Source organism: Chelonoidis abingdonii, chromosome 1 (assembly GCF_003597395.2).
Source record: "Chelonoidis abingdonii isolate Lonesome George chromosome 1, CheloAbing_2.0, whole genome shotgun sequence".
NCBI lineage: Eukaryota > Metazoa > Chordata > Testudines > Testudinidae > Chelonoidis > Chelonoidis abingdonii.
Genome location: NC_133769.1, coordinates 121,516,273 through 121,530,785, shown reverse-complemented (window position 1 = coordinate 121,530,785; position 14,513 = coordinate 121,516,273). Strand labels below are relative to the sequence as shown.

General features: G+C 42.2%; 1 protein-coding gene across 2 annotated transcripts in view; it reads right to left on the bottom strand.

Moving 5' to 3' along the window:
- Window positions 1–14,513, bottom strand: part of DERA (deoxyribose-phosphate aldolase) — a 90,340-nt gene that overhangs the window by 32,017 nt on the left and 43,810 nt on the right. For both annotated transcript variants that reach the window (XM_032796027.2, XM_032796028.2), the window contains one exon: window positions 11,989–12,117. In XM_032796027.2, the coding sequence (XP_032651918.1) occupies window positions 11,989–12,117 (129 nt within the window). The remainder of the gene's footprint in view (window positions 1–11,988; window positions 12,118–14,513) is intronic.

The window sequence follows — 14,513 nt, the reverse complement described above, 5'->3', positions numbered from 1 at the left end:
TCCCCCACCTGCATCCCTTTCTTGCTCCATACAAGTCTTCAGGTGCCAATGGGATATTTTTGAAAATTGGACAATATGGCTAAAACCCATTTTCCAAAACCAAACAAACTTTCTGCATGCAATGTGCCCTTACTTAATTCATACAGAAAAGGTTTTCCACATGTTTTATGAAGCTACAGCTGCCTTCCCCATTCTTGTACAACTAGCTTGCCAATTTTTTGGTGTCTGTGTCAAAAACACACAGGCCTTCTTGTCACAAGCAAAGCTGTGTACACAGGCTAAGAGAGAAGCAACGATACATATAAAACCAAATTTCAAGCAGAGAAAAACTTAGCACAGCGCCTACTGACTTGGAGAAAATGTGCTCTTACTTGGCCCCTTTAGTCTTGGTACTGCCAATAGGTTAAAAGGATTGAATATCTGCTGTAGGACTGGGCATGACTTGCACAGCTAGTGCAGCCACCAGCACAGGAACGCCACTGATTGGTTCAATCTCCTCAGTGTATGGCATCCAGGTGTAATCAGTGTCCCTTAAGAAGCTGATCTTCCTTACCCCACCTCTAAGGGCATGTTTTCATTAGCAACATTAAAGCTTTAACGTGGCTCTGTAGTCGTGGCACCAGCTCTCCCAGCGCTGTAAAAACACCACCCCCACGAGGGGAGTAGCTCCCAGCGCTGGTGCACTGTCCACACTGCCACTTTACAATGCTGAAACTTGCAGTGCTCGGGGGGTGTTCTTTCACATCCCTGAGTGAGACAGTTGTAGTGCTGTAAAGTGACAGTGTAGACAAGGCCTAAGTGTATGTCTACACTGCAATTAAAAACCTGTGACTGGCCTGTGTCAGCTGACTTGGGCTCAAACTTAGGGACTGTTTAATTATAGTGTAGAAGTTTGGGCTCAGACTGGAGCCCAGGCATTAGGATCCTGCAAGGTGGGTAGGTCCTAGAGCTCAGGCTAAACAGCTACAAGCCTGAAAAGCTACAGTACAATTAAACAGCCCCCTAGCACGAGCCTAAGTCAGCTGGCATGGGCCAGGCATGAGTGTCTAATAGCACCACAGACATAACCTAAGACTTCAAAGACCTCAAGAACCGACAGCATGGCAGATAAACAGCCAGTGATGTAAGAGTCATGATTCATATTGAATTGCAGTCTGCTTCCTTGAAAATAATGTACTTCCTCAGCCACCTATGTGCACTCACTCCCAGGTGCCACTATTTTCCCCCCTAACACTGCAAGAATTGCACCTTTCAGCTAACTAATTATCCTTAGAGGGATGTCAAGATCTTTGTAGCTGTTTAGCACAGGGTTAAATAAAGAGAGGTGTATAATGTTAAATATTCCAGAAGAATTAATACAGTCAGTCAAATCTCAAAGACTTCATCTGGGCTTTCCAAAAGAGCTTAAAGGAGGCAGGTGTCCAACTCCCATTGAATTTCAATGGAATTTATGCACATATTTTCCACTCCTTTGAAAATCACAGCCTTCAGCTAGGCACACATTTTGCCAGATCAGATGAATAGTACATGTAGTCTAGTATCCTGCATCTGGCTGCTGTCAACATCTTCTGTTTCAGAGGACAATGAAATGCTTGAATAATGTGGCTACAATGCACTGTGCAATGCTGAACATTCAGAACATGAGTGGGCTGGGGATAACGTAATGGGGATGTTAGAAATTGAATATGAAGGAGCACCTCCTTTAAAAAAAAATATGTGACTAGTGTTGACATGTGCCTCATGTTCTCTAAATAGTAATGTAATCCAACAATATGACTGCATGCAATAAAGTCATATGGGCTGACCCACTAACTTCTTTTTTGGGTTTGTTGAACAGCTGAGCTCCAAGCACTCGCTCCCCAACCTTCTCTAGGCCTAATCCTAAAACCGTTAGGCCAATGGGAATCTTTCCATTCATTTCAATGAGTATTGGATCAGGTGAAGAGCGCTTGCTAAATATGTTGCCTAGCAAAGTCTAAAGAACAGGTAGGAATCCTAGGCCGAAGATGGACTTTTGGCCTCTGCCATAAGGAAACAGAATTGGGATGTGAAATAACATAGGACCTGTCTACCTGGGGACATAGGGATACCTCACCACTGCAATTAAGACCATCCTTCATTATAATCTTGAGAGGACAGAAAGGTGATAGGGCCTTCTCGGTTCCAGGAACTCTCACCCTCTGAATATTTACTAAAGTGCATCCCTGGCCTGCTCCACAAATTCCTGTTGTTTAAGGGACAAAGAGTTTGTTACCATTGGGAGGAGGGTTAGTTTGCTGACCTGGATTTAAAATAATGACACAGAAAAAGTTCTTTTGATGTAATTCTGGGATTAATTTGGGATTGCTGTAGTGCCTACAGGCCTTTTGAAATTTGCAAGACTTAAGGAATTAATATTAGCACTGCAGTAGCCAGTTGTTTCTCCAGTTATGTTTAGATATCACTGGCAACATAAAATCTAATGTAACCCATTATTTCCTGATTTTCGAAGGTGGTGGGCACCCATAGTTCCTACTAAAGTCAAACTGCCATGAGTGTACAATACCTCTGAAAATATGGTAATATTCATACAGAAATGCTTAGACAAAATAAATCCTTAACAAATTATCCTGGGAGTCAGCCAGAAGACTTCTCTTACTTGCCACCAGTGTTCAAGGTGCACACAAGGTTTGGAGCAACAGATGAGAGAAGATCAAAGATCCTAGACGTCAGACATAGCATTTTTCAGGAGTGAAATTAAGACACAGGGAGGAGCTGCACAGTTAGCACCCCAGTGAGCTGAAAGGAGGAAATGTCATCTCTTTTAGGGGCAAATCCCATGCACTCCTCAATGGCTACAGATGGCCTTCCTGTAGCGGAACCAGTTCTAGTATGCAGATGGAATGTAGCAGCACTTGGAGTGGCTATGCATACCAAGTGGTACAGAGGCTTCTCCAGCGATGAGGCTGTAAGGGCAACAGAACTTCTCTGCTGCCAGTGATTGCTCAAGGGCAGAAGGATTCCTCCCGCTGCGGCCCTGGAGGAAGTTGGCAGTGCACAACCTGACTGCTCAGACTGTTTGCTAGTCCCAGATTTAGATCTCGGGGGCCTGTCTGTTTCAGATTAGCTGTCGGTAAATTCAAGACACTGAATCGGCCTATGTTCAGAAGGGTTCCTTCACCAGACAAGGGTGAGTAATTTATTTTAGATTAAAGCTTATTCTACAGAAACTTCTGGCTAAGATCCCACCAACTTGTCCCAGAAAACTCCCTATGTGCCTTGGCAACTGGATTACTTAGATTGTAACCACTTTGGGGCAAGGATGATCTTTTTGTTCTGTGTTTGTAAAGTACCTAGCACAATGCAGTTCTGGTCCATGACTGGGGCTGGTAGGCACTATTCAAATACTACTACTAATAGTAATAATTAAACCACAGAAAGGCATATCTGTCCATTTGAATTTCTGGTGTCCTTACTTTACACTTTTGGGGCCCGTCCCAATCTAGGAACCAGATTCAGCATCACTGTAACCTTTTTTAAAGTTAACAGGATTGACAGCATGCTTCTTGCTAGTATAATTGTAGCTGTTTCCATGAGTCATTTAATGAGAGTGAAGATTTCAAAAATAAACAAAAATCAAAGCCCACAGCTGTAATGCTTTTTAAATTATCTGATTCTTCTGTGATGAAAAATGTATTATGGTCGCAAGAATTAAGCACATTGAAATCAATGGGAGCGGCTGGATCTGCAGCTGTTTTGCAAGTCACAGAAGGTGACTTCTTAGCATGCCTAAATATGGACTTGAGCCTAACAAGGCACTCAATTTTGAAAACCTGAGCCCAAGTTCACAATTTTGGCTTGGTGTAATACTATCAGCTTCAGGCAGTAACAGATATTTAACAGCAAAATAATCAGATCACAACAACAGTACACATGTTCACTTTTTTAAAAAAAATCCTCATTTTTGTTAGGCATGATAGCAAAAAGTATGCTGTCAAGCCCACTTTTCTCAGGATCATGCAATGGCAACTTTTCTTTTTTTTTCCTTTTTTTTTTTTTTGCATCCATGCATGCAAAATGATAGTTTCTAGCATGGTCCAAGCAAGACATACTGTCAAATTTATCCTTCATGCAACTACCTAGTTCAATGGGTCTGCTTGATGATCAGCACATATGAAAATCAGATCATGTATTCAGGATCTGAAATAAAGATTTAGGAACTGAAAATTAGGCACAGCTTTTACAAAAGAAATCATAGTATTGGTTGCAAAGAAGTTAGGTGCCTGAAAATAGAGATTTAGGAACCTAACTTTAGGTGCACAGACTCAGATTCTCCAAGGTATTTAGATGCCTAACTCCTATTGATTTTAATGGGAGATAGGCATCTAAACACCTGTGAAGATCTAGGCAACAGCACCTTATTTTTCAGAGGTGCTAAGCACCTGCAGCTCACACGGACTTCAACCGGAATTTTGGGTTCTCTGTCTATGTGAAAATCAAGCCCCCATGTTTCCAAATTTGACCCAGACCCCTTGGATACAGCTCTCCAATCAGTTCAGATTCCCACACCCACTCTCAAACAGAAATAAAGAAGCTACTATACATATTCACAAGGATAAGTACTTACAAAATGAATCATGATGCAAGGAAAATCATTAACAATAGAGCCACCTGCTGTACTGCAAGAAAACTACACAGTAAAAAAAAAAAAAGGGGGGGGGGCGATAATGTATAGAATAAACCAAAATAATTTGCAGTTTTCAACTATTATGTATTACAAAAGAGGTGAAAATGATCAGCAGACCAAATTAAACTACAGTGTAATTGTTATATGGCTCACCACTTGTCACAATGATTTTGATGTATGGATAAAAACCATATTTACAAGCATAGTCCTCATCGCTGTACTATGTGAATATCTCAAAAACACTAAGAAATTGAGCCTTTCGACACCCTTTAGGTAGAAAAGTATCATCTCTATATTACATAGAGAGAAACTGAGGCACAGAGAGAGGTTAACTTGTACAGGGTCACAGAAGAAAGCTGTGGCAGAGCTGAAAATTTTTATTAGAGTAGTATTTGTTCAATGTCGATAATGTGCTTGGCAATTTATCCTACACAAAAATAAAGATATTCTCTGTCTCAGAGAGCTAACCATAATAAAGATGGGCACAAGCAATACAGGATACTCCAGAGATGGGGATAACTTAGGTGATTCTAATTTAAATTTCCCTCCATCTAATTCAATTATTGAAGTCACTTCTTAACCAACACTGTGAAATAAGCAGGTTTCTAGAAGGAGTTTTGAGAACAGAACCCTTGTCCGCTAACTCCTAGTTCTGAGTCTTAATTATGAGACCACCTTATGTCCCTAAAACAGGGGTCAGCAACCTTTCAGAAGTGGTGTGCCAAGTTCATGTAATTTAAGGTTTTGTGTGCCAGTAATACATTTTAACGTTTGTAGGTCTCTCTCTATGTCTATATTATATAAAATATTGTTGTATTTAAAGTAAATAAGGTTTTTAATAATATTTAAGAAGCTTCATTTAAAATAAAATTAAAATGCAGATCTTATCAATTTAGTGTGATCCTTCCCTGGGGTTCCAGCCACCAGCCCCGCTCAGCCCGCTGCCAGTCTGGGGTCCAGCCACCAGCCCCGCTCAGCCTGCTTCCGGTTTGGGGTTCATTCACTCAGTTGGCAGCAGGCTGAGCGGGCTGGTGTTCGGCTGAGCGGGACCGGCGTGGGGCTGAGTGGCTCAGTCCGCTGCAAGTCTGGGATGCTGGCAGCACTCAGTCTCCTGACGGTCTGAGGTTCTGGCTGCCGGCCCCTTGCCAGTCGGGGTTCCAGCTGCCGGCCCTGCTCAGCCTCCTGCCGGCCTGGGTGAGCAGAACCCCAGGCTGGTAGTGGGCTGACAGGGGCTAGAGGCTGGGATCCCAGCTGGCAGGAACTGGCAGATGGAACCCCAGACCGGCAGCACGCTAAGCGGCTTAGTCTGCTGCCGGTCGGGGTCCCGGCCACCAGCCCCCCTAAGCCTGCTACCAGCCTGGGGTTCTGCTCACCCAGGCTGGCCGGAGGCTAAGCAGGGCCAGCAGCCAGCACCCCAGACTGAGCCACTCAGCCCACCGCTGGCCCTGTTCAGCCCGCAGCCAGCTGAGTGAATGGAACCCCAGTCCGGCAGCAGCCTGAGCAGCTCAGCCCGCCGCCACTCTGAGGTTCCAGCCGCCAGCTCCTGCCAGCCGGGGTCTCAGCCGCTGGCCTGCTCAGCCAGCTGCAAGCCTGGGGTTCCCTGGGGGTCCGCAGGCCAGCAGTGGGCGCTGAGTGGGGCCACCGGCCGGGACCCCAGCTGGCAATGGGGCAGCAGCCAGAACCCCAGAATGGTGGTGGGCCAAGCCGCTCGGCCTGCCGCTGCATGCCATCAAGAATCGACTCGCATGCCACCTTTGGCACGCGTGCCGTAGGTTGCCAACCCCTGCCCTAAAAGCTTGTGTAGACTAAAGGAATTTGCACCAGGCTAATACACATACATTGCACTGATACAAAACAGTGCTTGAACTGTTGTCATGCCCCTACTCTGGCGGGGGGGAGTTGCACTGTCAAAGCTATACCAGTGCAAAACAAACAAACAAACAGTATGAGGAAGCCTTAAATCACTTCCAAAAAAAAAAAAAATCATTTCCTGTTTATGCTGAGGTGTTTGTCTCCCACTTACTTTGCAGCTTTCAGCTGAGGCCTAAGGATCAGATTAAAAGTAATTTTCTTTGATGTTTTCAACAAGGAGGAAATATTTTGCAATTTTGGAGTGCCTCTTAGCTGCAGATAGAGAACACTGCTGTTTCTCAGTGTCCCAATTATAACCTGACTAACCATTTTACCACTAAAATACCTAGTTGATGTGTGCTGTTATTACACATTGGAGATTTTGCATGTAGAGTATCAACATATGTAATTTGGGAAGCTAACTGTTTCATGGAGCTGTTATTCTCTACACGACAATGGATGTGAAGCTGGAAATGGGGGTTTTCAAACTCCATCTTTCTAGGTAGTTTTCACTGTATTTAAAATATTACAGTGACAGAATCCAAGTTGGATATCTATCTGTAGGCATTTTGGAATTGCTTGGACCAGGGCTGGCCTTACCATGAGGCGAACTGAGGCGGCCGTCTCAGGTGCCAGACTGTGGGGGGGCGCCACTAAGACCCAGACTGTAGAAAATTGTGTCTGCTGCTGGTGAATATGTATTCTCTCTGCTCTAGATGCACAGAGATGGTGGAGTGCTGTGCTGGAGGAAGGAGGGAACAAGAGACATAACAGGCAGGCAGGAGAAAAGGTGAGAGAGAATAACAGAAAACAGCAGGAGCTGCAGAGAGAGAGAGAGGGAGAGGAGCCTCTTATGTACCTCTCTAACACCAGCTTCTCAGGAAGCTTCCTGTTTCCTGCTGCTTCCCTGAATCCACTTGAGGAGAACAGGCAGTCAACTGAAGTAGTAGGAGTCAGTTAGTCCCTTAAGACGCTGATATCTTCCCTCACTCAGGCCTTGCTACTAGCCTGCTTATTTGTCCCCTTCAACTGAGTGTTGAGAGCCACTATAGCTGGCACAGAACAGCAGACATGCGTGAAAGAAGAAAACGCCCCTCTGGGGCAGCATTCAGCTTTTCTAGCTAAGCAGGAAGGAGCTCTCCTGAGTTACACAGACACAAATGTTCACAGTGAGCCTTCCGGCCCCAGTGAAGATGTGAGTGGTGAGGAGATGCCTGAGTCAGAGTATAGGTGACCTGGCAGCTACTGCAGTATCCATATCTCCATCTCAAATGGATGTAACCATGCACCTTCCTGAAGAAAAGTGTAGATCAGAGAAGAGTGTGGTGGAGGCACAAGAAACAGCTGCTGCTGAGTTTAGTTCCTGGAGTCTAAATGATCCAGGACTGTGGACCCACTTGAGCAATAGCCTAAGGGACTTCCTTGTACTGCATGGGCCACAGCAAGTGAAAAACTTCATGTTCTCCAAAGACAATGAAAATAGAAGTTTCCATCCAACATACTACTGGTGTGAAAGCCTCAATGGTGAAAAGTGGAGAGGCCATGGCTTATGTACTCAAAAACCCAGAATGCTGCATACTGTTTTTGTTGTAAACTCTTCCAGTCTAATGTTCCAGCCACATTGGCTTCTACAGGAACAAAGGACTGGAAAAATCTGGCATACCATGAAAAGGCAGCAAACCACCAGAGAGTATTCCATAGGTGGAAAGAGCTTGAGATAAGACCACGGTTAAAGGCCACCATAGATGAACAGCATCAAGATAAGATTGCATCAGAGTCTCTTTACTGGCAAAATGTTCTGAAAAGGCTCATTGCCATTGTGAGAATGCTTGCTACCCAAAACCTAGCACTGCGTGGCACTTCAGATCCGATGTACGTGCCAAACAATGGAACATTCCTTAAAATGTGGAGCTGATGGCTGACATCTAAGAAGATCACCACCAAGAAATGTACACACACCACTACCTTGGAAAAACAATTCAACAATGAGATCATACAGTTACTGGCAACAAAAGTCAAACGAAGATTTTGACAATCTGAAGTCAGCAAGATATTACTCTGTATTTCTGGACTGCACACTTGACGTCAGCCATATGGAACAAATGACTTCAATGGGCATTTGTAACAACAACAGACACCTAGTGAATATCCGCAATGGTGACGTAAGAGAGCATTTTCTAGAATTTATTGACATTGATGGACTACAAGAGCTGGTATGACAAATGTACTTCTTAAAAAGCTGGAAGATATGGGAATTGCGATAGCTGACATGATAAGTCAGAGCTACAAGTAGTGCCAACATCAGAGGAAAGAATAGGAGTGCAGACACAGATCCGAGAGTTAACCCTCAAGCTTTTTTGTCCCATGCAGTTCTCATCATTGAACTGGTGGTCAGTGATGCGCCTCAGTTTCTAGTGAGGCTACTGAATTTTTTAAGTAATTCAAAGCATCTATGTATTTTTGCTGCATCAATTCATCAATGGCAAATTTGATGCAACATCTGCGGACTCCTCTTGAACCACTGAGTGCCCACACAAGGGAAAGTCGATGGAGGTGATAAAGCCTATCAAACACCCAAATTGGGAAGATAGATTTGATGCCATGGTTGCCTATTTATGGAGGATAATGCTATGACAGGAACTGTTTGTGGGAGAACAGTGGCAGAGGAAATTGAATCACTCAGAAAACTAACTTCAAAATTTCTTTGTGGCTTAGTGTTGTGGATGACATACTGTTTGAAATAATGTTGTAAGCAAGAGACTCCAAAGTGGTTGACCTTGTATATATGGAGCAATGGAACAACTGGACAAAGCAAAGTCATACCTATAGTCTTACCGTTCAGATGAAGGATTTTCAAAACGTTCTGAAGAGTGCACAGAAGTTGCAGAGGAACTTCACACTGAAGCTATTTTCCCACCCATTCAAGATACAAGTGTCACCGAGAAGATGATATTTTGATTACGAGGCATTGGGATAATCCCATAAAGACCCAACAACAATTCAAAGTTGAATTCTTAACCAGTCTATATGTGCAGTACAGTTAGTTGAAACATTTCAGGAAGCTCAAGAACACAACAGTATATTTGGATGTTGTATGATATATTCCAAAATCCTCACTTACCTGAAGACGACCTATACCAGCAATGTAGGGCACTAGAGATAGTGTTGACACATGATGACATGCGCGATATTGATGCGAGTGATTTAGGTGTATGAACTGAAAGCCTTTCAAGATACATTTCAGCGGGGATCAACTCCAAAGACTGTTCTGGAATATATGTGCACAAATAAGATGACCACCCTCTTTCCAATGCTTTTGTTGCTCTGCACATACTTCTAACACTTCCTGTAACGGTTGCCAGTGGAAAAGGCAGCTTCTCCAAGCCGAAATTAATAAAAATACATCTATGCTCCACAATGACACAGGAGAGGCTGGTCAGCCTTGCAACCATCTCAACAGAGCATGAGCTGGCTCAGACTGTGGACCTTCAGCAGGAAGCAGTTCAAATCTTTGCAACCAAGAAGGCACGGAAAGCACCACTTTGATTATTCACACAGATAAAAATGCCAGTGTTTACTATGCAGACAAGAAAAGTTACATTTGCTATTCAGGCGTTTGAAACTTAAATGTTACTTACATTTTTTGAAAAAGGCATTTTAAGTTGTTAGTTCTCCTCTATTGGGGTAGGTAGCAGAGCAGGTCCACGAGAGGAGTAGAACAGGAAGAAGGCAGAATTGAGACTTTTCAAAGTTTTGGCCCAATCAAGGGGGCTCATTTGAGCTCCCCGCCTCAGATGCCAAAATGTTGTGGGCCAGCCCTGGCTTAGACAAGGATCCACCCTCCCTCCCCACAAAATTGTATGCATCCCTGTTCAGATGCACTGTGGATGGGATGCTTTAGCAGACACCATTTACTCCCTGAAAATGCAGAGGGCGTTGTCATTTTGAAGCTATCTGCACACAAATACTAATGAATGTTATCTGTAATGCCTATAACAGCCACAGTATAATAGTCTTATTTGTAAAATAAATCAAAGCAATGCTTTACTATCAGTGTATAAAAGAATTCTCTAAAAGAATGATCAAATGAATAAAATCCATTAAGCACTTACTGGATATGTTTTCAGTTTTCATTCATCTGACTGTATTCTAGTACTGAGCAATACTTTTCCACTGCAAATTTCTATTATACATTCTTACAAGGGCTTGTCCAATCAGGATGTTAATGCACAACAAGTCAAGGTGTGAATATATAGCATGCCAGCTTGCCACACAATAACATCCCATATGCACACTGCTACAGTACACTAAAGTTCCATTGTCAGAGTGCATTATGGAACTTTTAGTTCACTGTAGCAGTGCCCACACAGGACGTTACTGCATGGCAAGTCAGTGCACTGTAGAGTCGCACGATGGCTTGCCACGCACTAACATCCTGAGTAGATATGCCCTAACATCGGCTGATATTCATACCTGTGCAGAGGCCCAGCCCAAGGCATATACACCACTTAAACCCTGAGAACATCAGACTTCAGGGTCTCAAAGGTGAATTTCATCCTCAACACACAGATCTAAATTTGCACCTATATAGGGATAGACAGGGTTCATCAACATGAGCTTACAGAAGCAGCCCAACAATATTGGGGCAATATGGCCTAGTGGATAGAACACAGGACTGGGATTAAGAGTCTCTGGTTCTATTTCCATCTCTACAACTGACCTACTGGATAACCTTATGTAAGTCACTTTACCTCTCTTTGCCTCAGTTTCCCATCTGGAAACTGGATATACTAATCTGGACCTCCTTTGTAAAGTACTTTGAGATCTAATGAGAAGTGCTATTTAAGAATATACAAGGTGGTAGAATTATTATATGGGACTTACTCGTGTAAGTGGTCATTGATATGAGAAAGGGTTACACAATGTAGCCCAAGGTAAATGGAAATAGTTCTCCCATAAGTACTATTTGGCAAATTAATAATGTTTACAAATCAGATTGTTTTGTCCATATTACAACTGGTCCAAATGTTTTGAATTCTGAAATTGTAATGAAAAACTTTGTTGACATTCTGAATTTAGATGAAACTTACTACTTTATTGTAAGTTCTTCAGAGGAAGAAGTGTCTCTTACTATGAGTTTGTACTGTGAGTAGTAGAATAAGGCCCAGTCTCAATGGGGGCCTTTAGAAACTGCTATAAATACAAATAAATAAAAATATAGGAAAATTTTTTACTAAACTTTTGCAAATTATTCTTCCCATTTTATGACCAGCTCCAGTAAATATCATAGTTTTATACAAAACAAGTGGCATATCTTACTACCTGTGATATTAATAGTTACTAACTGGGGTGTTAGATCACAGTTTTGTTTATTCTAAGTATTTAACATCCAACTGTCCAGCCCCTAATTTAAAACTAAAGATTTTCGTGATTGCATTATCTACAGAATGTTTAAAAATGCATATATTTACCTGCCATCATTGCTACCATGCTGGCTTTGTAGACATTGGTAAGTGATCCCAGCTCTCCTGTTGCCAAGATTGTTTTCATGTGAGCATCTCCACAGGCCTGACGAAACTGACGGATTTCTTCATAGAGGCCTACAGGAAAGTCATTTTAAAACTATAAAAGCTGGTCAAGAAACATTCTGAAGTATGGTGTTTATTTCCACTTCTGGGTGAATGCAAACAGGTCTAAGAACTAGTTATAAAGCAAAATGTTAAAGATTCAGTGAATCACATTGCTGTGTAGGTAGTTAGCACTGCTACACAGTTTCAAATTCATTTTAATAGCTGTTAACTTCATTTCATCCAAAACCAAGAAAATATTCAAATATGTTTGGCATATGAGAACAAGTCAGCAATATAAACAGGACAAAGACTTAAAAATCTTGCTGACTAGCTCTAAATATACCAATAAAACATTATCAATACTTCTAAAGTCTCTCCTGTTTGCTTGTTAATAGCTTTCCTGTACATTCATTGTGTCATTTTTCTCCTTCTCACTCCAGCCTTCTGATGCTCTTGGCCTTGTCATCAACTTTCTGGAACATCTTCTACTTTCTGGAATGTGTTTTGCAGCCTATCCCACTCCGTCTCGTCTTCCACTCCTCTTCTACCCCACCATTTCTAATTCTGCCCTTAGATGACATACACAGTTCCCAGTGGAGTTGCATACACGCATCCAAGGGGAGAATTTGGCCCTTATCCTTATCCATAATTGATAAGATGAGCTGGTTAGAATTCAGGAAGGAGCTCTTGTGTGAACCTGTAGCTATTAAACAAACAAACCAAAAAACTCTGCTTTTGAATCTGAAATGATTGTCATAGCCACAGGAATGCCACGCACCCAAGTGCCCTTCCCTTGCAACTTGACAGACTCTTATTTCAGTATGGACTAGAATAAATTTGAAAACATTAAGAGACTTCTAATTGACATTATTTTAAAAAATGATTAAACCCCTTTGACCTGATCAGATAATGAGGGGTGAGTGCAGAAACACTGGGAAATCCACCATATTTGGTGGAGACTGAAGTATTCTAAAATAACAAAGGATGGGAAATAGCCACTAGATAAATCCAAACATGAATATTAATACACAGTCATACTTTTCTAGGAAAATATAACTACAGACATTTTGTAAAAGGGCAGATACCCCAACATTAGCGACCTGGGGAAATCAAGTATGGGAAGCCCTTTCAGTGGAAACAATGACAGACAGCTTTATATCAGAATCAAGTAGTTTCTATAATATAGTGTTGCCATTTTTGAAATTTTAACAAAATAAAGATACAGATAAAAGGATGACCCACCAAACTGGGTAACAAATTCAGATTACGAGTAAGATTTGTTAATACATGAATGGAAATCAATGTACATTAATACACCTCTACCCTGATAGAATGCGACCCGACATAACACGAATTTGGACATAACGCAGTAAAGCAGTGCTCCGGAGAGGTGAGGCTGTGCACTCTGGTGGATCACAGCAAGTTCAATATAACGCGATTTCACCGATAACGCAGTAAGATCTTTTGGCTCCCGAGGACAGCATTATATCGAGGTATAAAGTTAAAATATATTTAAATACATCTTTGCTGTGCAATGGGCCATGATAACTGTGGACACTACAGAGCAAAGGCTTGTTTAGTGATAAACTAGCAATTCTCTTTCCACCCCCAAGAGATTCTCCAAACCATTCAGTGGACTTATCAGATTGCTTCACTGCTGGTCCTCCACTCCACCTGCTGTGCTTCTGCATTCTATTGATGTCAGGATGTAGCTGCTGTGTTTGATAGCACTGCGGTGTTCCGCTGCGACATACTATGCATATTAGCAGACAACTGGCTAATGCACTTAGTGAGTCCCTTTATAGACACCTGGCTTACCTCACATCTTACTATATACCCAAAGTGTGAATTAATCAGTGCTACCATACAGTCGAACATGTATTATTGATACTCCAGAAGCCTCCTAGATCAAATCAACATTCAGAAAAGAAACACAAAGAACCTGTGTTATTTGCTTGAGTAGAGGATTTGATAAGTGATAATATGACTGGCTGATGCTCATGTTAGATCATAATACAGTCTCTTTTTGTGGAGTGACTATTTCCTGAAGCCTTTAGAAAACCAAGGAAAGCAGCTTTCATGTTCTGCTAGTTTCAGTAGCAATAAGAAAAGATTCAAGTTTTCTCTAGTTCTAAGACATGCTGCCAAAAATTTCAAAATAAATTAACAGAATGTAAATTTAGGTTGAATGCCATGGAAGAAAATTATCTTGTTCTCTGAAAGTAGTGCTGTAGTTATAGTATTATTCCCCCTCGCCGTTGATATATGCTTCTCTATGAAATTAAATATCAGAGGGGTAGCCGTGTTAGTCTGGATCTGTAAAAGCAGCAAAGAGTCCTGTGGCACCTTATAGACTAACAGACGTATTGGAGCATGAGCTTTCGTGGATGAATACCTACTTCGTCGGATGCATGTAGTCTATAAGG